Source organism: Bombus terrestris, chromosome 10 (genome assembly GCF_910591885.1).
Source record: "Bombus terrestris chromosome 10, iyBomTerr1.2, whole genome shotgun sequence".
Classification (NCBI taxonomy): Eukaryota; Metazoa; Arthropoda; class Insecta; order Hymenoptera; family Apidae; genus Bombus; species Bombus terrestris.
The window spans coordinates 4,705,634-4,730,286 of NC_063278.1; the positions used below are offsets into that span (position 1 = coordinate 4,705,634).

At 38.5% G+C, this 24,653-nt stretch overlaps 2 protein-coding genes across 11 annotated transcripts in view; one reads left to right on the forward strand and one right to left on the reverse strand.

Annotated features, from left to right (window-relative positions):
- The window catches only part of LOC100647628 (kinesin-like protein KIF13B), a 168,957-nt gene that overhangs the window by 82,207 nt on the left and 62,097 nt on the right, over window positions 1-24,653 (forward strand). The gene's annotated exons all lie outside the window — the stretch shown is intronic.
- LOC105666145 lies at window positions 4,393-7,108 on the reverse strand. The gene is made up of 5 exons (XM_020865154.2): window positions 6,861-7,108; window positions 6,406-6,519; window positions 6,163-6,315; window positions 5,830-6,055; window positions 4,393-5,762 (listed from the first exon to the last, which is right to left on the reverse strand). Exons 1-5 carry the CDS (start codon window positions 6,942-6,944, stop codon window positions 5,209-5,211), a joined length of 1,131 nt encoding a protein of 376 aa, XP_020720813.2. The 5' UTR covers window positions 6,945-7,108; the 3' UTR covers window positions 4,393-5,208.

Below are 24,653 nucleotides of genomic sequence, written 5' to 3' on the forward strand. Positions count from 1 at the left end.
TTTTCCGATCGATACATAAAGATATCGTTCAATCATTTTCCGACTATTTTGTAATTATTTTAAGAATATTTCAAAGTATTTCAAAAGATCTCGTTTTGAAATAACAATTATTATACAATCGCATACTTGTCGAAATATTTGTTAGTTCTTCTTTGCTGAATATTACACCATTCTTTAACTATTTTCCCCGCCTTGATTCTCTCATTGTCTTAAATTGCATTTCTCTCGCATACGCACACCATGCTCCTTCCACAGCAGCTCGTTGTCTCGTATTTAATCGTGTCACCCCTTTGTGTCGATAATTCGAAACGAAATTATCGCTTCCGCCGTAGGAAATTGACTCGAGCACAATGCTCGATGCTCGCGTCAGCGATGTTTATCGCAAATTACCGTGATAAATATCGGAAAATTGCGTCGGACAGGACCTTGACTTTTTGTCGATTTGCATCGAATAGAATGGGTCTATTAAAAAACGGACAGAATGATAAAATCAACGATCGATCGAGTTTCTTTAATTCATTCCTCTTCTTTTCTTTCTTTCTTTTCTTTTTTTTTTTTTTACACCTTTACGAACGCGGTCAGAGAAATGGAACACGAACGTACATCTATTTTTTTTTTATTTTTCAAACATCGTAATACTCGTATTTTACTTTGATATTTTGCATATTTTTCCATATTACGTACAGTTCTTGCATATCTGCGTATTTAAATTACCCATGAATACATGAACATTCGCAATCTGGTAATAGCAATTTAAATAATCACATAATTGTTTTTATAAATTACATAATTCATAATGTATTATAATAAATAATAATAATATATATTACGTATACTATAACAAAATACGTAATTGTTATTCACTAGTCGTAATAGAAATATCCATATTAAATATGTTGACTTTAATCATTTGGAATAACTGTTAATAATGATAATTCAAATAGTTAAATTATTAACACGATGTCCGAATGATGTCATGATAGATACGAATAATAATTACTTAACATTTATGAACGATGGTTTGCAACGTTGTTTATTTGGAATAAATGAAAATGCTAGCTTAAATAATAAGATGATCGATAGGGATCAGAATTTTGTACTTTATACGAACGAATCATTAGCCTGTGTTTCTTTCCTGTTTCACGTAAGCGATTAACATTGCTGTTTCATTGAGTTAAACTAACGATTCACGCAAGTCTCTAGCAATTTTTCCTGCGCTTCCAGTTATTTAAAACTGCTTTGTCATAATGGCAGCTATTGTGGACGTGTTTCTATAGCCATGCAGCAAATAGCTCGTAACTTTCTCAATAACCATTCTAATAACTTTTAATATCGGAAGTTTTTAAATTTCGCGATAAATTTTTTAATTCACTCTGTACTTTTTTTTTTTTAAGAAACTGTGTATTACTACAGTTCCTTGTTTCTCGGGCGTAATTTGAAAATTTTCCAAAAGTGCAGAATTAACGCGACGAAAGCTTAATATTCTGCCGTTAAAATCGTTTCAATTTAATTCTCCTTAAGTCTGCGTAAATCGGTTTTCTAGCTTCTGAAGTATTTTTCAAACGTTTCTTAGATATTTCTCTTTCTTCACATCCCACGGCACACGCACGTTTCAACTTCTTTTTCTCCTCCCAATTCTGATATTTTTTACAGTCCAATAGTTTTCGTTGCTCCAAATTTTCTCTTTCCTCGAACAGACTACGATGCTCCACTCCTACGATCGTCCCGATCGGCAAAATTTCGCGAAAATAATCGGGAGATTCGTGGAATAACGGTGGCCCTTTTCGCAAGGAAAGCGTGATAAATTAACGAGAAGGCCTTAAAACACAGACGACACTGCTGAACGTTAATTATCGAAGGAAAAGGAAGGAGAGAGACGAATGGGCGGACTGACGAGCTCCACTTTCACGATCTTCACCGTAGTTAGAGGGTAATTACTGGTGGTACGGTTCGGTGAACGAAAAAATCATCGGGTTCTTTATCCTCGCTGGCACGTTTTTATCGTGGATTGATGCTTTTGGACGCGTTAATCAAACATTCTGCGACCGATAGCCGTGTATCAGCTTGACGCCTTAATGCAAGGCACGGCGGTATAACAGTGAGAACTTTTTGATTTCATTGTCGTTCCGAAGTGATACGACAGACGTCGTAGTTTTTCTTCTCTCAATTTGGTTAAATTAACTTTTATTTTTCCTTCCTTTCGTTTGGTTAAATTAATTTTTATTCTTTCTCTATTTTATTTTATGTTAATCTGTGTTATTTGGTTTTAGAGATCCTTGATTTAGCCACAAATTTATCAAGGACAAAACGAGTTAGTCGTCAATTTCGCCGCTGCATCTATTTCGATTTATTTCATTTTAGTACGGCAATATCGTAGTATCTTAAATGAGTCTTAGAGGAAGGACAGATAATGATGTTTTGGTTTAAGAGATAATATTCAAAACAACGAACTGATTACAATATTGTCGTACGTCTTATTATCATACTCGGCTCTCAACTTCCTGATTCACACTATATTTCACACTCCAGCTTCTGCACTCGCTCACTCTCGCTTCTCAACTAACACTGTCCGATTTCCCAACTAACTAATACCCCCTGGGCTGGCATCCCTTTGTCTTTTCTTAGCTCCACCACGCGAAGGCCCAGGCCCGTAGCCAGGGTCACGTAGACCTTTTCTACGAAACTATTTACTTGAAGGATCGACGCCACATTGATGGACCCGACGATGCTTCGGCTCTTGCGATATTGTTTATGGTTCGACCGATATCTTAGGCCTTTTGTCCACGATACTACATGTATATATTTATACCGTTAATCACGTAAAAAAATCATATTATTATGAAATATACAAAGAAATTAAATAAATCTCCTATAGTGAAGTAGGATAAGAATTTATTTTTATCGTACTTCTCCATAGGAAATTCGTCTAGTTTCATAACACTTTTTTATTTATTCTTTATTTTTATCTGCCTTACAATAGAAAATTCGTTTAGTTTCATAACATTGGATTTTAGGAACGATCTGTTAAAGTGTGATCACCAATTACATTTCAAAATGGCAATTATATTCCATATCGTTCTAAGTTGAGGTGATAACCCGTGATAGTTGCGGCTGTGTAGTATGACGGCTGGAGATAGAGTTAGGTGTTGGTTTGTGGGTGATGCGCTATACTCTGGTTTTCCGCTGGTGATGAGGAGCAGCCCTGTATAGGTTCTGCTCTTAGGGTACTAAGCTGGTTTTCTTTTCATTTATGTATCGTAGAAGAAAAATCGGGACTGTGGTGGTCGCCGGGATTCGAACCCGGGTCCTCATGTTTGTAACCTTAGGCGCTAACCAATGCTTTTTTTTTATTTGTTTATTATTACCAGATTACATATTTGTATTTTCCAGAATAAACGCTGAATTCTGGTTGTGGGGTGGTTCAGGCAAAAGTACCGATAGGCGACGGTACGACATAGCCATGCAATATTACATTTTTTTTTTTTAAGATTACTTTTGTAACTTAATGTTAAGTCGTTGTTGCGCTGTGCTTATGTACGATATTTCCATTTCTGTCCTGAAAGCCTGGTCGCAAAAACAGGACTAACGCTAACCACTGTGCTGTCGTTGTCCGGGACTAGTTAGTGTCGCCATATAGTAATCATCTAGCGGATGACCTCGCTCATTAAATAAACTTTCCTCTTGAAATTTCCCAATGTTATTGACAATGTGTCGATGAAACCACGAGCCTCTGTAGAGAAAATTCACATTTTGTTTATGCGAGAACAGAATTAATTTACACGGCGAACAAAAATATTTCAAGCTTGAAAACATCGAATTTCATACGTCTGTTAAATGTGCGTAGTATAAACTTCACAATTCGATCGTTTGATATGTACAGGGCGTACGATCGACTATTTTTCACAACGAAACAGTGATTCGCATAAAAGGGATCGAAATAACGATGGAAATAATATTCGTGTTGAGTAATCGCTATAGAGAGAAAGAACTAATCAATGGCTATTGAAACACGTTTGGATACGTTTCGAAATTCATCAACCAACAAAGTGTGCCTGTTTAATCGACTCTTTTCCTCGTGTATGTCCTCTGTATACGGAAGGCGGCAGGAAAATGGCTGGATCGAATTAATTTCACGGTAGAGTGAAAATGGAAACTCGAGGTAGGCTGTGCTGTCCCACGGCCCAGGATCTGACAATTTTCTGGGAATTCGAACTTGTCCTTAGTCATTGTGTCCTCGAGAAACCCCCGTTGCGTGGAAAACTCGTGGAAATCTGGGTCAGAATATATGCGTTTTCATGCTCGTAGTCGTTGAGAAATAGATCGTTCTAATCGAAACTCGTACTAATTGACATTCTTCGTGAAATATGAATTATCTGTAAGAAAACGCTAGAATTCGCAACTATTCGATAATCAATTTTATTACCTTTTAATTACATTCTACTGTGCATATAACTTGTGATTTTTTCTTATTCGATGAATATTCCTTTTTCCATTGGCTTGAAGTTTACGTTCGTAATAGATTTGTAAAAGTAGATGATTTATTTTCCAGGTAGTTTGTCGAAGTTGTCGAAGTAGAAAAGGAGGGTCGCGTTATCGTGTATCATTTCGTATCGATTCGTAGCACGGACTGGAAGATCGATCGTAAATCCAGTCACGTAGTACGGTATAATGATCGTAGTAGGGGACAATTGCCGGAAGAAGCATGTTTGTATCACTTTGTCCCTTTGTATCGGTGTAATTCTAAAGAGTTAGGTATTATGTCACTTGTAGCCTCTTCCGTCACCGTCGAGGTAACGAGGATATCTCGTTGAAAATGGAAAACGTGGGTAAATTTGCACGCCTTTCGAAACCACGCACGTTTATGTAACTTTTATATTCTTCAAATTTTCAACCTTACGTTTCGTATTTTCTTTTCCTTTGCTTTTGTAATTTACATTTATCACGATGATCTTTATCATTGGATAAATTATTGTTTCATTTACCGGATCATTCGTTTCTTTGATTTTATCTTATATCCGACAGTTTGTAATAATTTTGAGTATATAATAATAAGTAATAAGTTCGTTTTCGAATTTTTTAAGTATGTGATTTTCTTCTCAATCCTTATCAAGTTATAAATTATATATTCAAACGCTCCAGGGATAATAATTTATTATAGAATTTTTTTATATGAATCCGTTGCCATTACTTTAGAAACTTTTTTTCACTTTAATTCGTTTTTGCATTTGACGAAGTATTATGTGCTGCTGCAATGCGACTAGACGAAGCTGTAGGCTCCTCTGTTGCAAATTTCTTTCCGGATCCAGCGATCGTCTGCTCGAGATAGATACCGTTTCCAGACTTTGTCGTTACATTCACTTTCGGTTCAGGAAAGATATGTTTCTCTTTGTGCTTATTTTCCAAAGCTGCTGGTTTTTGTTCCTTCATTTTTTTCAGTTGCATCATTATGTTAGCCTCTAATATTTTCAACTCTTCCGCAGAAAGAGCTTTGAGTAACGCTACATTAAGAAAAAAAGAATCGACCCATTTGCTAGGTACTTGACGATTATTTTGCTCCGTTGCGTGCAAATGTCGCTCCGATTTCAACTGTTCTTGTCGTTCTGTCTTTTTTTCACCGCTTAATTGCGCTTTCGAAAATTTTTCAGATTTTGGAAATCTTGCAGATTCATCTGGCCAATTTTTACTGCACGTAGGCAAGTTCTTATCTATACGCCTCTCTACATTTAATTTATCGCATGTTTTGCTTTTTTCTGTATTTTTTCCTGAAATAAAACCAAAATTCCATTATTTCTTCCTTTTCTTGCGGCCTAAATAAAAATGCGATAATACCTTGTATAACGTTCAACTGCTTTAAAAAATCATCGTTTCCTGGCACACGTTTTTGATCTCGGAGCTTGGGGATTTTATTTGACAATGTGAAATCGGAATTGGAGTGTTCTTGTTTACGTTTATGTACGCTATCAGCTGCTGTCATATCATTAGCTGTTTCTTCATTATTCGACGAACTAGTTCCCGAAGGCGCGCTGACGCTCTTACCATCCTCCTCGCATATCGGCTGTTAAAATTATCGCGATAAGTGTAAGGATCTTGCTCGAGAAATATTTCAAAAAAAGATATCGCGCGATGATAAATAATCCGACGATATAATTAATTAAGTCTTACTTGATATGCACGTAATTTGTACGCATAAATATCATTATTTATGATTAGATTTGGAATAGCGGGACATCCAATGCCAATAACATCGTTCAAATATAATTTAATTGTCTGAAAGGGCTGTTGATGAACGTCGTTTATAAATATGCCATGAGCGCTCTACGGATAATGTAACATCATCAAATCTTTCATTCGATATTATGAAAATATATTATTCTAGTGGATTGATTTCATTACGGATATATGTACCTTTAAATCTGTAACATATAATTCATTTTTGTTATAAAAAAACGTACAGTGGTAATTCGATGCTCTCGAACTACGGCATACTATATCATTTTCCTTGGCTCTACCACAAGTATACTGGAAACATACAAAAGACACAATGTTTTATACACGTGAAACGTCCTTATTATTTGTTTCTCATACTAGCAATATTTTATTTATTCGTAAATACTGAACGTCTATGAACACGTAAATAAAATAGTAGAACATAAATGAAAGATTCGTTCCAATTACTAAACACATTGGACATTTAATATACTTGTACAGATTATGTATAATTTGCACACTTGTGTGTCTTTCGATCGTTCAAAAATACATAAACATTCGCAGTCTACTGATCAAATTTTGAAGCAAACATTATTTTACAAGTATGTACTTTGCTATTTGTATAGTAGAAGAGGAGAATATTTTATACTTACTGTATATCCTGATCGATGTAGTAAAATTTTCTCGGGGCCATTTATACGGTCCAATATAAATATATAGTCGTCGTCGTTACACATTTTTACCTTCCTCCTTTGTCTTTTTACTCTTCTGTCAATAATCTTAAATTATAGATGTAACAAGCGTAATAAAACTTAATTAATACCTCGTTTAACGATATTATCTTTCGACAAAGACGCGATTTTAATATAATGAACGCACAGGCAATGATGGTTACCGCCTTTTCCGGTTAAAAACTGAGTATATGATGAAAACTGCGTATCGTCTCAAACGCGTATCGTCGCAACTGGCGACATCTATCAGCAACTTCATTTATAATAATTTAGATCGAATTATTGTTTCCTAAACTAACTGTTTTCATGTTATGTACATAATTATTCTCTTCTTATATATGTAATTGATTCGGTGACGATGAACATGCTGTGTATCAGCATGTTATTCCTTTGTTGTAAAATGACGATCGAGACGAAATTTCTACTGAATATCAATACAATGATTCGAATTCGGATTCCCATCAGCATATCACCGAATCACTGATGTAGTATCACCGTATTACGGATTACGTTATGGCGCAAAGAGTAAACTCAAGTCGGGCTTATGGTTCCGGTGTTTACGAACGTAGAGAGTCGTGGAAATCGTAATAGCCGTTTACGTATAGAAGCCATGTAAAACAATGGAATATGCTTATGGAAAGTTGTCCAGCTTCGTTCGTATATCGACGTACAGTGACGAGCAAACATACTCCGTAAACATATTCGGCTAGTTTTACGCAAAAAGCGATGATACGAGTAATTTTTTAATTGAACGATTAGGATTCGGTAATAATAAATACAAGGCGAGTCTGATTAACAAAACGTAGCAGTCTGGTTTCATTAATCTTTTGCACCTTGAATTTTATTTCAATTTCGTTATCAGAAGCTCTCAACGCCTTCAAGTGTTTTATCCGAAATTTACTTTAACTAGAAAATAAGACAATTTAAATAAATAAAGGAAGAATGAAATTCACTGAAATACCAGTTCTATTCACACTATTGTTGTATCTTGTGATTTTTATGTGTATGATATATCTTGAAACAATTTCCAGGATGCAATTCAGTAGGCACTGAAAGGAGCTCCTGAGATAAAAACTGATGTCGAGTGCAAAGGATTAATGTCATATATTATCATAATATAGAGAATATTTTTTAAAAATAGGCATTTGGGACAATGTTTATAGTTTCGCAGGTTTCGTCAAAATGGATACAACAGCGAATAAATGTCTGAGAATTGAAACTGTCAACGAAAACTGATCGTTGACTATCTCACAGTCAACTGTTCAACGCTCTAGCGTAGTCATTCTTCGGTTTGCGAACTGTTTGACACGCTTAATCCACGATGAAGCCACTTAAGCAAGACAATAAGAACAGTTTCTGTTCTGTTGTTAATTCTATTGCACTCGATGAACGGTGACCCGAAACATACTGCAAAAGTAGGAAAAACCTGGCTCGAAAATCAGAAGTTTTCTGTGATGATGTGGCCAGTATAAAAAATATGATATCCGATGGACAATTTATGGTTCGTCGTGAATAAAATCTGGCAAAGTAGAAGCTTTAGGGGTTTACGAGTTCACCCATTTCCCTCCGTGAACGAGTAAACGAGAGGGGGCTTGTGATGTATGCATTTTAGGGTCCAGGCCCCTCTTTATGCATTAGAGATGGCTATCACGAGGGTTTTCATCGATAAGAATCTGGCATTATCTTACGCTCCACTCCCTAGGACGCGTGGTGCCTATGAAAGTTTCTCCGCGTGAAAAAATAAAAAAGAAAAAGGAGAAAGATTCAGCAGTTGTGAAACAGAATACAAAAGGAACGTTATAATATCTAACCAAAAATGATGAATAATTTAATAGACAGTATGCCACGTAGAGTGGAAGCAATAGGGAAAAAGCTAAGGAAAAATGGAGAAAATATTTTGTCCATTGTCTAATTATGAAAGCTTAGTTCAACGAGCATAATTAAAGTGCGAAACTGTAGACATTGTTCCAAATCTCTATTTTTCTAAACTATAATGTACATTTTTGATATTAATGAAAGTAGACTGTTACGTCTTGTTCATCAGATTCAATTTGTAATTGCCATTACCTAATCCCAGCCGATCAATTAAAAAGTTACTCATATCGAGTAATATTCATAACTAGTGGAATGTGTTTACGCTTTTATTATCCGTGAAAAGGAACCGGCCAACTTTTACTCGCGACATCCTCTTCGATAAACTACCGGAAGCGACTCGAGAATCCTAACGACTGTTACAACGAACGTTTCATGTACACGCACACCTATATGCATACGAAACTTATACGTCTTACTTATACGAAACTTATACTTAAAAATATCAAAAGGATCTTTAAATTCGCGCAAGTGTGTGTGTAAGCGCTCGCTCGCGCATGCTTTTCAGATCCTCGCGAAGATTAAACGCGATGATACTCGTTTTTCCTTTTTGCTCTTGCAGCTACGAAAGTGACGCTTCCTCTTGCCTCTCTATTTTCGTCCGCATCTGCAGGAGCTGACGAACTGCAATTTGCATTGTAACGGATGAAAGTTTGCTCGCGCGCGTGCACGCAAGCGGAAGCTGCGCGACGTTGCGGAGGAAATGAAACTCTCGTCGATTGAGAGAGTGTTTTTCACGACCTTCCCCCCTGTGTGCGGCTTCTTATTACGTTCTTTTACTGGGTCAGCAATTTCAACGAGTACGCGCGATATTCTTTTTCATTTATTTTCTGCTTCTTTTTATTCAGACGTTCTGTATTTTCGTTATTTTTCTAATTTATTTAATTATATACTTAAACGATAGAAACGGATGTTTCACGTCTATCAGACTCATCAACGTTAACGCGTCTACCAGTTAATAAATTATCAACGAGCGGAATTTTATATCGTAAACTGCGTCATACAGCGTCGACTTGAAACGCGTGCGACGATAATACACGCGTATCCCTGTCAATTTCTCCATCCAAATACTCTGTTATCCGGACAGAATGTCTGGCAGTAACGTAGTCTACTTTTTATTCTGTTATGGATATTGCTATTACGCGTATCAGAGCATGAACTGAATAATTAGAGCAAGTGAAAATGTCGTGGAAATTACTTACGTTGAAAATTCGCATAATCTAGCGGCCAAACAAATATATGGCGTTCTTAGATATTCAAATTTAGATTGACAATTTCCTCGATCTTTATCCCCTCGAACGAACCAAGTTGGACACCGGGGAAATAATTGTTCCACTGTTACAATATTTTTTCTTTCTCGCTGTTAATATACTGAAATTTCTAAATCCGTACGAAAGTTCGTCCCCTCTGTTATCTCCGAAAGAGGTCAAAGCTGCTGCTAGCTTCCCCGGCTTATCCTCGTGGCCGGTCGTTGTTTCAGCAGAAGTTGTCGCAAAGTTTCCAGGTCTCTATTCTTAGCCGTGGACGATAATTGTCGGTGACGAGCTCGAATAAGCCCTTAACACCATTAAGTTTCTCGGCTTTGTTTCGCGAAAACGCTTCGTCGTACAGCGCTGCGTTCTGAATCATAGCTGTCGCCTTTCGGTTACGTTAAGGTCCCTCCAAAGCAGCCAGTTTTACCAAGTCTTTCATCGGGTGTTCGTCGAACACCACCTGGTGAAAATGTTGGTTACCGTCGTCCTTTCGCAGATTTGCATAGCGAAAAGACTGCGTACTCTGTAAGTTTCGAAAGATGAGCGCGTTGCACGAAACTGTTACCAATCCTCGAATTTTCAACTCTGTCCCCTTTGTTCTCGTGTTAATAAAATGGGAGATTTTTAGAAGACTTTAACATAAAACTGTAGGCAATTAACGTTGACTTTATATCGTAGGATCTCGCGCGATAAACGACGAAAGGGAAACCTTGGTAGGTTTCTGTAACCTGGAAGCTAAGAAGCATATCGCAGACACGAGGTTTGAGAAATTAGCCTGACGGTGAAATCACGGTATTTATTAAGCCGAGATGATCAATCATTGTCCAATTGTTGCAATACGATGTACGACAGTTTCTGCCTCGTTTTCTCTATGTTTCTTCGGCGTGGGCAAACCAAATGGTCGTTTTCCATTTAACAGGCCAGTCTGGTCACGTTCTAAAAAATTAGAAAGTTCAGGATAGACTCATCGAGAACGGATTGACGCAATCGTGCAATGAAATATCGGATGCGAACAGCCGTCTCCTTCAGTCGTCGAAAGAAAAGGAAAAAAATAAAAGGCAAGATAGAAGAAAAAAAGACAAAATATCGAATTGCAGTGACATTATCGGCGTCTCGTTATAACATGTTCGTTATCGTTGTTTATGGAAAAGTCCAAACGTCACGTGTCATGTTTGGATTTTAATAATTTCGCGCGATATTTTTGTCATTTGTGTGCTATAGAGAAACGTCTGTGCCGAACGTAGAGATAAGCGTTCGTTTAGCTATCTTGCCGAAAATTAAAATGCAATTCCTCTCATATACGAACATTGTGTGTGCGTGTATGTATATCTCTCGTTTCCTATCTAAGACTGACGCGTCGCAAACGACATATGACGCGTGATAACAAACGCGTTAAAATGATTCTCTTCAACGCCAGCATCTTAACTATGAAAGGGAACAAAATTCCAGTAAATAAAATAATTGTCAGAATATGAACCCTCGGTCTTTAAGCTTCACGTCTTCCGCATACTCCTTTGCGATCTTAAATCCATGCAATTTTTCCTAGTTTCTCAGGTTTAAAAAAGATCCAGCGAAATTTACGAATACACTTTCTGGCTTCTGCAATATCATCCCATGGTTTCTTCTTTTATCGCCATGAGTTGTCTTGATCTTTTTAAGCGAAGAAAAATTCAAAGGGAAGTATGGAAGAAACGAAAAACTGTCTAAAATTCCCGTTGAGAAACGAACCGGTATACCGATGGAATATTAAATTGCAACGTGTTCCGTTAGGTTGAAGAAACTGGCTAGAGGTTTGGCGAGAGTTCACAAACCGTACGTTAAACCGATCTCCGTCGTCTCCGACTCGCAGCAGACTTCGATATATCCGCTAGCGAGCTTTCGCGAGCCTCTCGATCACCGTTTACACGCATTCGCACTCTGCGCTGGAAAAATCGCCCTGAAACGCTTGCTTCGTGGCAACGTGTACAGCGCACAGTGTACAGTGTACACGAGGAACAGGGACAAAAGCAATTTCAGAGATTCCACTTAACCTGTGCTGGCGTTCGTCAGCGAACCTTGCTTCGTGTACAAGTTCGTGGAACTCGCAGTAGTTCGCCTGGAAACAGTTTACGTCTGGTTCGCGCGGCTCCAGGGATTCATTTGGACCAACTAAACGTGTTTTTGGGTTATGGCTACATAGCTGGGTCTGCAGGATGGAATCGTGTTCCATTCGCGTTAAATACAGTCGCTGTTGTAACGTTAAACGCAATTATTATTCTTCTATTCTATAATTCCCTTATAAAATGAAAGATAATTTTCTGACAACCTAATACAATCGTTTCGTTGGTATTTCATAAGCGAAAGCCAATCCGAATATATCGATTGATCGTTTTCTCTTTCCATTTGTGGTTCCTGGATTTTGGAACCGAATTTGTTACCAAGTGGATATTGCGTGGAGATTAACTTGCTTCGCACCTGAAATAATTACAAGCTCGCAACGCTCGTAAAACCTTCTCGCTCTCGCGAATAAACCGTCTTCCCGCCTCATCTGTTCGTATTTGCCAAAACAAGCTGCGAACCCGATTAAACGACGCTCGAATTCACGATATAATCTGAACAGCTGCTGCAAGTTGCCTGACGACCCTTGAAAATCCACGGTGAAGCTCGACTTCTTCTCTGCGAAGATCTCGCCGCGACCGGAAGTATTTTGGATCATCGGATCAGTCCTCCTCGATGCGCGATAATTCATTCGTCGTTAAAATTCAATGCCTCGAAGCGTTGCAGATAGGAGTGCAGTTGCTGTCTATTTCAACGCTTTTACGGGGTATCGCGTCATTCTCGAAAGTAGAACGACCCGGATTCTCGTGCAGGAAGCGGTGATAAGCGGTGCCTACTGGAGACCATGCGCGAGCCACCCTCGTCGTGGCGCAGGAAATTTATTCGAAGGAGAAATTTCAACGAAATTCAGTCGCGATGTGGGTCAGCCTCTTTACCACTTCTTTGGATGTGTGTGTGTGCGTTTGTTTGTATTTGCGTGTGCCTGTGTGGAGGATGGTCCTGCGAGAAGAAAAATATCTCGTGTCCCTAAGGTTCGATCTAGTGGACTCGATCCATCTGCGATCTTACGATTTCGATGGAGGATAGTGTGACTTCCGCTACAAGATGCTATCTAGGGTAGCTGGCTCGAGAAATCGGGCAAATGTACTGGTTTATAGATGGGTAGTTCGTGGCGTAGAAACTCTTTTGTGCACGTTGTTTGCAGGCGTAAGATCACAGACGTTTGGAGATGTTTAGAGAAAGAACGGATTTTTGTAGCGGGAGAAATTCAATTCAATCTTAATTCGAAATTAATAACATACAAATATATTAATACATTTATTTAAAAAATAAATTTATAACACATAAGTTTATAACAAGTCGCTAAAATCGAAGAAGATCCTTAACTTGATTCTTGCAAATCTTGCGAGATTCTATCAGAACTGCAGCTCGTGCGATGTTGGAGGATCTCGTGAAAAATTAAGCAATCTACCTAATCTACCTTCCTACGTTCAATCTATGTTAACCCTTTCGAGACTAACGGAACGATGCGTCGGAAAGTTATTTCTAGGAAGATCGCGAGTTTGTTCATTGCCAGCAGCCGAGACTCGTCGGCACATAGGATCCGATTTTTATGTTCAACCTACTTCTTTCTAATCTCGATGCTTCGCGTTTTCTGCTGCAGAAACTCAACTTTATTATTACGCTCATTAACAAAAGAAAGATTCATTTTGACAGGGTTTGCAAGTCCTGTTTCACGACGGCCCATCTATTTTCTTCTAGTTGGAAACTAACGAAATAACCGTAATATATGTTAGGCTATCGCTGTCGGCAGGATACTTGACATTTCGTGCGCGAAACGTGACCCATTAAATCGCGGCTGCCGAGTGATTCGGATGGTGTGAATTTCCATGAAGGGCCAAGGACAGCGGTTGTTACTGTCCTTCTGTTCGTCGCGATGACACGTCACGAAATTAGAATAGGAATCATTCTCGATGTGTCGTGTTTGTTTGTCTCTCTCTTTCTCTTTCTCTCTCCCCTTCCCCATAGCGGATCGATAGCGGAAATATTACACATCAATTCCGACACCGTGTAATCTGGAAACTTGGAGCTGTTCCATATTTCGTGTTATATAGAAAATCGTGACACGGCATTATATTACACCGCGAGCAATTTCTAGGGACAAAAGCAAACGTATGTTCGCTAGTGACGGTAATAGTAACAGTGCCGGTACTGGTAGTAGTATTGTTCAGGAGTATGCAGACATTTTGTTCAATTTGTATTTAACAAGAATATTTGAGTTGGACGAAAGCGCAGAAATGAACGATGAATTAATAATGAGTCGATAATAATCAGAAGCAGCTGTTGCTGTTATTAATTGAAATCGTTAGAATGCAGAGCGATAATATGTTTTATTATTTACTGAAGCACTGTTGAATATATTTCACTATATGAATCGTTGATTTACGTCAACAGTCATGCGAAACTCGTTCTATCAGCTTGCAAAAATTGTTTGAACGTGGGTCAAAATTCAGGAGAGATAGACAGAAGATAGAGACCTTATCGAGTAACAAAGTAACATTCACTTTTGATTTACTAAGACTTCTAAAAGAAGGTGTACGAAATTATACAAAAATCTGCAAATTGGGCTGTAAAATATTTACAACTTTCTTATCCATTTAACAAGCTATCGTAACAATGAACGAGCAACGTTACAATATAAAAATGAACAACAAATTAATATGAAAATTACCATCTTATCGAGTACAACGATATTTATCTGTTCCACTTTCCAAGATCAGCGTGTCATGGATTAAAATTGTGGACGAATTTTTTCACTCAAAGAAGTAAAAACTATTGACCGTTGGTAAACGCGTATTGGGAAGAGAAAGAAAAAAGAGGTGCACAGGTCGGCGTGTCAGAATGCGTTACAGAAAATCGCAAAAATGTTACGAGTTTCTTTGCCGGAGAAAAATGTGGAAAACTGTTAACTGGCATCGGATAAACACGGATTGGAGGGGAAAAAGGGGGCGGACAGGGCCGCGTGTCAGCCTGCGTTTCGTTCTATTTTCACCGAAACGAGATCGATACACGAATGTCCGTGCACCGTGTGGCTGCAGTACGCTCGGATGACCGCATAACCGCATACTAATGCACACTATCGCATAGGCTACGCAAAAATAGTGGTGCATAGTCGCGTTCTATCGATCACGCCGTCCCTCTTATCGGATTTTCGCTGAAAGATCCAGCCTTCGTGGGAAACGAAAAATACGATTTTCCCTGTGCTTTGCCCGATACACCGTTCGTCTTCTTTTCCTTTTTTTCTTTCCCTCCCCCTTTACCGCCAATGATTTTATTTGAGAGGCTATTTTGTTGTCAGAGATATCGCGGTTTGATATGGTCAAATGGAAGGAAAGTAGTTTAAACGAAACGTATCGCCAGGTGTACGGGATTTAGATTTGGATTGGAAGATTTATGTGTGCGATCTGGTGAAAAGAATTTCGTACGGGAACGTGGCCGGAAGGATGGACACCTTTTGATTTCCTATTACTTTCGTACGTATAGACGACGGAATTTGAGAAACAATGGAAAAGGTAGAATCCTTGTGGCAAATTATTCCATCCATTCAGATTTGTATCATTTTCTTCTCTCGCACGGACAATACGATTTACTTTATACGTAGCGCGATACAAAATCGAGAAGTCATCGAGAAGTTTCGAGTTTTACAGCGAATGGACCTCTGACAAGCTACTTGCTGACAGATTTTTTATTTTATCACGGGATCAATTTTGACTTCTTATTTCGCCAGATAGGAAGTACCCTCCGCGAAGTTGCTTTGGAAATTTATAGCGACGTTTACGAAACATTGGAAGGCGCGTATATTTTCGTCAAATGAACCTTCTGTCGGATAAAGAGAAGACATCGTTCGTTGGTCGACGATTCTTTTCGATGAAATTGAACGGAAAAATAAATTTAGCTAAACGACTTCCCTTTTTTTCGTCCCTTTCTTTAGAAACTTTTGGTCGTAGCTTGAAAGTAGATAGAGACTCTACTCAGGCGTTTGTTTCAATCTTTATCGATATAATCCTTATGGAGTCTCACAGTGACCATAATGAAATTTCAAAATGTTTCCTACAGCACACACGATGTATTCCCGAATGGAGGAGTTGCGAATACTTTCGCGAAACTACGTGTGTACGTAGATCGGGCAATCGTCGTAAAAGTCGTTGGAAATGAGATAAATGGCTGGTTTCACGCGCTTTCAGAATTCAACAGGGAATATTGATCCTCGCTCTCGTGACAATTATCGTTATCGTTGTGTCGCCTCTTTATTTCGACTTAATTAGACGCCGGGGTTAACAGAGGCGTCGTCGATTACGCTAAACGGTAGAATAACACTCGTTTCAGACTTAACTTTGCTCGCCAGAGAAACTTGACGCGTTAAAGACGCGTCATATTACCTCGCAACACTAAAACTAGCAATTCGACGAGAATCAATACGCTAATTTCCTCGTCGAGGAAATGTTCGATCTTCTTTTCGTCGGAAGATCGGGTACATCGTGTAGGATTTATGTCGATGAACTTTAATAATCGTTTTGAATCTCTTTAAAATGATAGTTTCAAATTGCACGCGCGCAATTTACTTTCCATGGAAAGCTGGTTTTTTCACGGCGAGCTTGCGCATCTCGTAACTTTTCCTATTAAAACTCGAAGCCCGTTGATCGATGACTTTCAGCTGTTTCATGAACACTGCGATTAAATTTATTGGAAATCGCTTCTATCGTTGCTCCCTTTTACTAGGCCATATTTCCATGCAATTTATACTTTCACTTGCTTAGTGCAAGTTGTAAATTCTCGACAATGTCGCGTAAAAAGCAACTGTCACTAAAATAAGCAAATAGACGTCGTAGGCGGCGAAATGGAAAAGAAATTTCAACCTCCGCTCACTTGTCGAGCTGATATTATTTATATTAATAATTTATAGCATTGCACCAACGAATCGAAATTTCAATCTGTTCGTGTTTATCGTATCTGTATACCATCGATGTAACGCATCGAGCAAATATGTACATTTTTCTAATCTATTTTTCGCCAGCTCAAAAACACGTAATATTTGAAATGGCAAAGAATGAAAGAGAAATAAAAAGGTCTGAAATATTTCTTTCGTTTCTTACAAAGCAACTCTTTCGTCCAAACTAAAATGGAAGTTTGCCAGCGTGCGTCTGATTTTCTGTTTATCCGCCGAATCCTTTCACGGTTTTCCTTGTCGTTTGCCGCGAGATTGTAATTCCATGAAAAATTGGAGATTCGCACAATTCAAAAAAAAAAAAAAAAAGGAAGAAGAAGAAGATGAAGAAGGTGGAAACCATAACAAAGTTTAGGCGATTTACGACCACTTTTTGCCGTCTAGGAAGATCGTTGGAAAATTTCAAAGGGCTTTGGATGATCGGCCTAGTGCAGGATTTGTGGAAATTCATGGCTCTTGAGCAAAATTCGTGTTCTTGAATTTCGACATCGGTTCACCGGATCCAGGGATCATCCAGTCGTGCGTCCTGGCCGATTTATCTGGCAACTGTGGCTAAATGAAATTTCCCGTTTCGCCCGTGGATGCTGGAAATTCGAGTCGCTACGCCACCAGTTCATACCATAAATTTAGTCTCTTGGAACGTCCAATCCCTTCGCTGCGAAAGGGCAATTTTTTATTTTACAACGCTATGGTTACAACACTTATCAGTGTCTGTTTCCAGAGGGGGGATTTATACCTCGTTCAGTCGTCGATTACGCCATTCCCTATTTTCCAGAAGCAACTGCGTTCCCCAAAAGATACGAAAACCGTTCACAACCGCAAAGATGATTGTTCAATCTAAAAATGAAGGATATTCGGTCGAAAAGATTTCTGTTTACTGGACGTCCTAATTTTCTTCTCCCATTTTTCTTCCCGTTATGTCGAGGAGAACCGGCGAATTTCCACCAGAGTGGCTCGATTTCCACAGTAATCATGCGTTCTTTGACAAGGCGAACGCGTTAAACGCACGGGACACGCGAACGCGCGCATAATCGTATCTCGCAGGTTTTCAGGCTCGAAAAACTCACCGGGTCACGATGCTGCCTACGCTAATTAAGAATCTGGGTTAATTACGCGCGGCGCGGCTCGAAACGGAGCAGAGCCGAACTTCTCGGGGCTCAGGCTTTTGCGCTGATAGTCGACTGAAAAGAGATAAAAATAAAAAAAAAGGAGAAGACCTGCGGCGGAAATCGAAGTTAGATAGCGGGCTGATGGAAGTTTCTGAAAAAGGTATTTCTTGTTCCTTTCGTTTGGGGAATTTTAAAGGACGTTGAGACGCGCGGTGCCAGGCTTTTAGCGTAGATAGATTCTGGTCTTCAAGGGATGTTTAAGCAGCCCTTTAAACAGCTGGTTAGTTAATTCGAATGTTTCTTGGTCGTTGAATTTACGGCGCAGATTTTTGGCTTCGCGAGTCTTCTTCCAGGTTTGTCATCGGAGAGAGGTAGTTCTTTTTCGTGAAAAGTTACAGTTCGAGGGAGGTTTCAGCGGTGTAACGAAGTTACGTTTGCAGTGGAATTGAAGGAAAGCCAGAGAAATCGAATGAAAACAAAAATGAAGCAAACTTCCATACGTCGTTTCGCAACGACAATGCCAGATACGGTGAAAAAATATAAATGGCAAATAGAGATAAAAATGAGAAATCGTACGTGTCGTAAGACAAATTTGTAGAATTTTGACGTAAAATTTATTGTAGCTTATAATTAAGAAATTCTTCTTACGAATAAACACTGTAGGCGATTGAAATTTTGTTGATTGCCGGTTATCGACGACGGCAATTTTATTTTCGTTACGAATTATCGATGCTGGATATTTCATTTTTGGTTACCAGTAATCAATACAAAAAGCAAGAACTTTTTTTTCCTCCCAGCAACTATTATCGATGGACCGAATTTCATTTTCGTTACCGATGACCATTTCTTGCTGCTAAACGAAATTAAATTCGCGTTATCGATAACGTTTACTAACGATAGCTAAACGAAAGTTTTAATCACTGATAACAACGATTATTCGTAACCAGAACGATCAAAGATTAATATTTGTCAATCTTTTAATTCCTCCAAGATTTATCTGTAATTATCTTCCATTTAAATGGAAATTATAAATAATAATTCCTAATGCAATGACTCTTGCCAAAAAAGGAAGAAGTAAATGTTTCTTCTTCTTTAAACAACTGTTATTTTATTATCTCCGATGTAAAAGAAACGCGAATATCGAGCAAAAGTATAAAATAACACAAAATTCACGCATCCCTCGCCAACAATCGTGCGGAATGCCGCGTTTACAGAATCCGTCTCGTCTCTTCCTCTTCTCGTACTCGCGTAAATCAAATAGACCGCCCTGCAAAGGCTAAGTTTTACGAGCGAGCGTTGTTAAATCCTGTGCAGTTTAACGGCCGTGAGCTCTTTAGGCCTGCTTTTAATGAAAAGTCTCGCTTATCGCCAGATAAAAGTTGCCATCGTTGCACGTGCGAATGTGCGAATCAACCGGTTCACGGTTATTCCGCCTAGTCGGCCGGCCACAGCCTAAGCCACGTCCTCAATCCCACGATATTAAAGGATTTTCATCGGAGGATATGGGATGACCGGCGGTGGTTGAATATTACAGAAGGGAAAAGGGATGCGACGTGAAAAGGCACGTGAATAGGTGCTATTTCTATGCAGCTTCTTCTCGTTTCAATTTTGTAATTCGATTTCGGTGAAAGGAATTGGTAGATTCGCATGTTGCGGATGTTCACGCATCTTTGGATAATCGAAGATTCTGAAAATTCACGTAGTTCGTATAATAAGAAGAAACGCGTAGATTATTTTAAGTATAGTGCTCACCGTGATATTTAATAGGTGAAACAGATATCTATTTAGATTTAATTTTCAAATTAAAAAAATCAAATAAATTTAGATGTAATAAAGATCTATTTAGATCGTGTATTTTGAATTACGTTCGTAAAGATGAATAAGATTGCATTGATATTCGCAGTCTATAGATTAGACTAGATTTTCCATATACGTGCATTATATTTTTCTCGCATCGCAGCTTTTTTCCCCTCTATTTGATCGTTTCGTTTGGTTGAACGTTTGTTTATCGGTTTTGTTTGTTTTCGTATTTCGATGTTGTCCAAGGTAAATGCATATATTCTTCCTTTTTTTTCTTTTGTTATTATCTGTACGAGAATTCAATTCTTTTTTATTTATTTAGCTTAAGCGTATTATTTATACAAATACCTTTTGTATGCTTGTTTTTCCTATTAAGGAAACACAGTTTCTATCGAAATAGCGATAAATATGGATAAGAAGAATATTAGTTCTTTCATTTGCCTATATTTTATCTTTATCATTTATTGACACGATCACTCGTTGTCGAGGATATCGGATTAGCCTCAGTTTACGATATTTCCACATTGTACAGTCTACGACTCGGACCACCTCCGCAACTTAGTCAGCTCCTTGCGCGCTCAACGAGTCCGCTGAGTAGCAAACGACGTGTCATAAACTTCGACACCAGATGAGAACTCAGCGACAGGCTATCGTTGGAAAGTCACGGAATTGAACAGACACAGATTGCCACTTTACAGGAACCATCGAGGAAAATCCACACCATGGACACTTAGAATATAAGCACCAGGTGCCTCCAGAAAGTTATCCTGATGTTCAACACGCTCTCGCTTACGTTTGAACTCTCTTACTTATGTTTCTTACTTTTTACGTTTATACTAAATACTTGAAATAAACGTACAAATCGCAAGTATACTAATTATTAGGTCGTCCGAAATCTACGTACACCTAACATTGTTTTGCATAGTTGCTTTCAGCACGATGGCGAACGCAAAATTTATTTTATTAACAATAAATTAACCTTATCCATGGGATAACGAATAAAGCGCTTGACGCTTATGATAATTGGGAGGAGGTTCGAGTGAGAAAAATATGCACGAAAAAATATTTATTCGACTATCAACAGCGAGATATGGTTGTTGAAACAATTAAGGAATCGTTAATCGAAAGACCTTAACCACAAATATTGTGTATCTCGTTTATTGAGAATTCTTATCCACAAAATGTCTATATAGTTGGTACTTATCTTGAATTTCTGTTAATATACAGCCGTATGCGTTCATTATTAATTTCTTAATTACGTCTTGTAAACTTCTCAAATTGCTCGCTTCTCTTTCGTTCTTGCTAACTTGTCTTTTTGCTTTTGGTCTTGCTAACCTGAGTGTGTAAACAGCGAATCTCTGTGTATTCATGAAAAGTAGAACAAATTCGCGGAATATACATTTTCCAATTTATAGATTCGACCAATATGATGGATTAATTACTATTGAAAAATGAATCCTCGTTAAATCAGGTCAGATTTCTCAGCGAGGCTCGTTATTTTCTCCCGACAAATTAACCCGGCAATGCAAACCTTAAATTTCTCCGAACAGATAGCAACGACGAAGATTACTTCCCACAACGTCCTTAAAAAAAAAAAAAAGGAGCGAGAAAAGAAAAGAAACGGTCTCGGACGAAGTAGAGAAGGAAACGAGCTGGAGAAAGAAGAGACTAAGAAGAAACAAGGGAAAAGAAAACAAATTGAATGAGCACCGAGACCCGTCAGAATGTCGGGATAGAAACAAGTTACGCGGACACAGCCAGAGTCTATCCTGATAAACGTCGCATCCATAGAAAAAAAGGCAAGGCAGAAATTAGTTTTTAACAGTTCCGGGAGGCCGATGAGCCCGGATACAGAACTCGCGACCCAGAGAGAACTTTTCACCCTTTTCAAAGTACCATTCACCGTCAAATTTTAGGATAATTACGCGCAGCAGATATTATACCCTCTTTCCCAGTAAAATTTTGTATAACCTGAAACGAGCAGTTTTTACTATTTAAAAACAAAAATTTCGTCAAGGATAACGATTATCGGTAACCGATAAAAATGCTCTCATCGACGATGGTCATCGATGGATATATCTAAAGAAAAATTATATCACAAATAACTGCTATCCACAAGAAAAAGTATCGTCTCATGTACGATATGATGGTTATGAGCAACCAAAAAGAAATTCTCTCGTCCATAATGGGGATCGATAATTTTGTTCTGCGTGCTTAGGTTGGAGCGACGACCAATGAGCCAATAAAATTTTTTGAGTTTGTTCCTGAGTTGCTTCGATTTGTCTGTGATGTGTTGCTTCCATGTTAATCTCCTGTCCAGATGCTCAGGTATCTGACTGTGTCCTTGTTAGGAACTGTAGAGACAGAGTTAGCGGAGAAATCGTACAGAGTGTTAGTTGACAAGTCAGAGACAGTGAGTGCAGAAGCCGGAGAGTGTGAGTGGAGGAGCCGGAGAGTATGAATCGTGAAGTTGAGAGCCGAGTATGATAATAAGATATATGATGGTATTGTAATCAGTTCGTTGTATCGAGTACTGCTTGTCAAATTGAAACATCATTAGTTGTCCTTACTCTAAGACCCATTAAGTTCCCACGTAACTGTTAGTCTTTGTCTAAAATATTCCACGGAATATCAATTTCTCGAATAGGTCAGTGCAATACATCGGAGAATAAGATCATCGATCAGCTTGAAGAGGAAACCGATGTATTAGATATCGAGTATTGCTGATAAGATGGCTGCTGTGGATGGTGGCCAATAGCTCGTAAACGCTCCATCTTCCGTGCAACTTCGACATCTTCGCGAATTACGAGCTAATTAAATTGGAACACGTCCAAGAACATTGTTGAGCAACGAGAATAGCTAGTCGCGTGCTCGTGGTATATCTGGATTAAATATCGTCTGGTCTCATGAGAATAGACTGTCGCGAGGAGATGAACTTCCGTTCGAGTCTCTGTTAGTAGATCGTTGACTTGTGAATTATTAAAACCGACCATGAACCATCGAATCTATAGAAAAGCTGGACCATTTTGTCGAAATATTCGATTCGGAAGAAACGAATAAAATTTAAAAAAAAAAAAAAAGGAAAAAGGAAAAAAAAAGGAAAAAAGCAAGATAAATATCTTGTGAATATATCTCAGCGAATGGTAGAGTAGGGTAATGCTAATGCAAATTAGTATACGTATGCACGCGAGGAAAGCTTGAATTTTTCTTCTCTTTGCTTCGAATCAACGTTTATAGAAAATTATCTGCGATCTTGTGAAGTAATCGAGAAAATAAGAAAATGCTCGAAACAATAAAATATTCAAATTCCTTTGATCGCTCTTTCAATCCTTAAACGCATCGTATCGTTTCACCAGGTATAACGAAACATTTCGAAATAACCACTGTATACGCCTTGAGGCGTGTCAGTTTAATAATTCTCCGAGATTCTACTCTGTTCAATTTCGCAAATTACATATATAAATCTCCGCGCGGTTGTTTTCAATGAAATTAATTATCCTCAGTATTAATTATCCCTCGTATCGTTGCTCGGTAATTCGCGATTATCAATGATTCTAAGCAAGTTGCGACTCGTTGCGTTTCTTCCAATCAATAACTATCTATTTAGTTAATAAATTTCAATAATAAATTTAATAACTTGAAAAATCAATTTCTCGTATTTCCCATCTTCCACTTTCAAATCCCTACAAAATTATCTAGAAATCAGCCGCTCGCAAAATCTGGTCGAAAACGAGGAACAGATCCGACGAAGAAGATCGAACATCCCAAAACATCGAAATTTCGTCGTAGCTCATTTTTCCGAAAGGAAGACTTATCACCGTAAATTTCAGATTTTTCATGCTGTTTTTACGACTATTTCATCTGAATTCGATGGCACAATAAAGCCATTCGTACTGGTTCGCGCGAGACTTTGATGGATGCAAACGTTTATCAGGATGCATCTCGTAATTTCTGACTGAAACGAAAAATCAAAAGGAATTAAATTATTATATATTTTTCTTCTCGATGAACATGAGTGTTTTAGAACATTCTAATTCAGGACACCCCCTTAATGATCCCAGGGGTTGCCGGTCGCTTGAGGTCAGGTGAGGTGCACGTCAAGTTATCTTTCACTCCACGTCGAATTCAATTTACCGTGCAACGTCGAATCGTCACGGTGAAAGCTCGTGCTCTATCCTCTGTGCATGGATCATAGATCTATAGAGGACGAAGAGTCGAGACGGTAGCCATAAATCGAGGCTTTTGCACGTCGCTGCACCTCGCAGACGTAGAGTTAACTGCGACTGACCTCCGACCTTTGCCGGGCGTTTTATTGAATTCTCGGCTACCGTGGGTGTCGTCGGGAACAGCCGAACGATTTTCGGCCGAATTGTTTCCGATTTAATTTTCCAAGTCTCTCCGAATGCCGGCCAGTCGAACGATTCTTTTATTTTTCTGCGTCGTCGATTTCACGTCACGGGGAACGCGTTAAGAGGCGATGGAAGGCAATTGCTTCCCTAAAATTGCGTCTCGGTTTTAATCGAGTTTTCCAAATTCGACAGTTAAACGAAATTAATATTTAATTATTGTTAACGGAGAAGGAATTTTGCGTCGTTTGACAATCATGGTTTTTCTTTTTTCTTTTTTTTAACAATGAAAG

Excerpts from the sequence above, each read along its gene's own strand:
- LOC105666145 (XM_020865154.2), bottom strand. The coding sequence starts at position 6,944 with ATGTGTAACGACGACGACTATATATTTATATTGGACCGTATAAATGGC. Across the intron at positions 6,056-6,162 it reads ACAAATTACGTGCATATCAA|CCGATATGCGAGGAGGATGG; the intron begins GTAAGACTTAAT and ends TAATTTTAACAG. Across the intron at positions 5,763-5,829 it reads GCAGTTGAACGTTATACAAG|GAAAAAATACAGAAAAAAGC; the intron begins GTATTATCGCAT and ends GTTTTATTTCAG.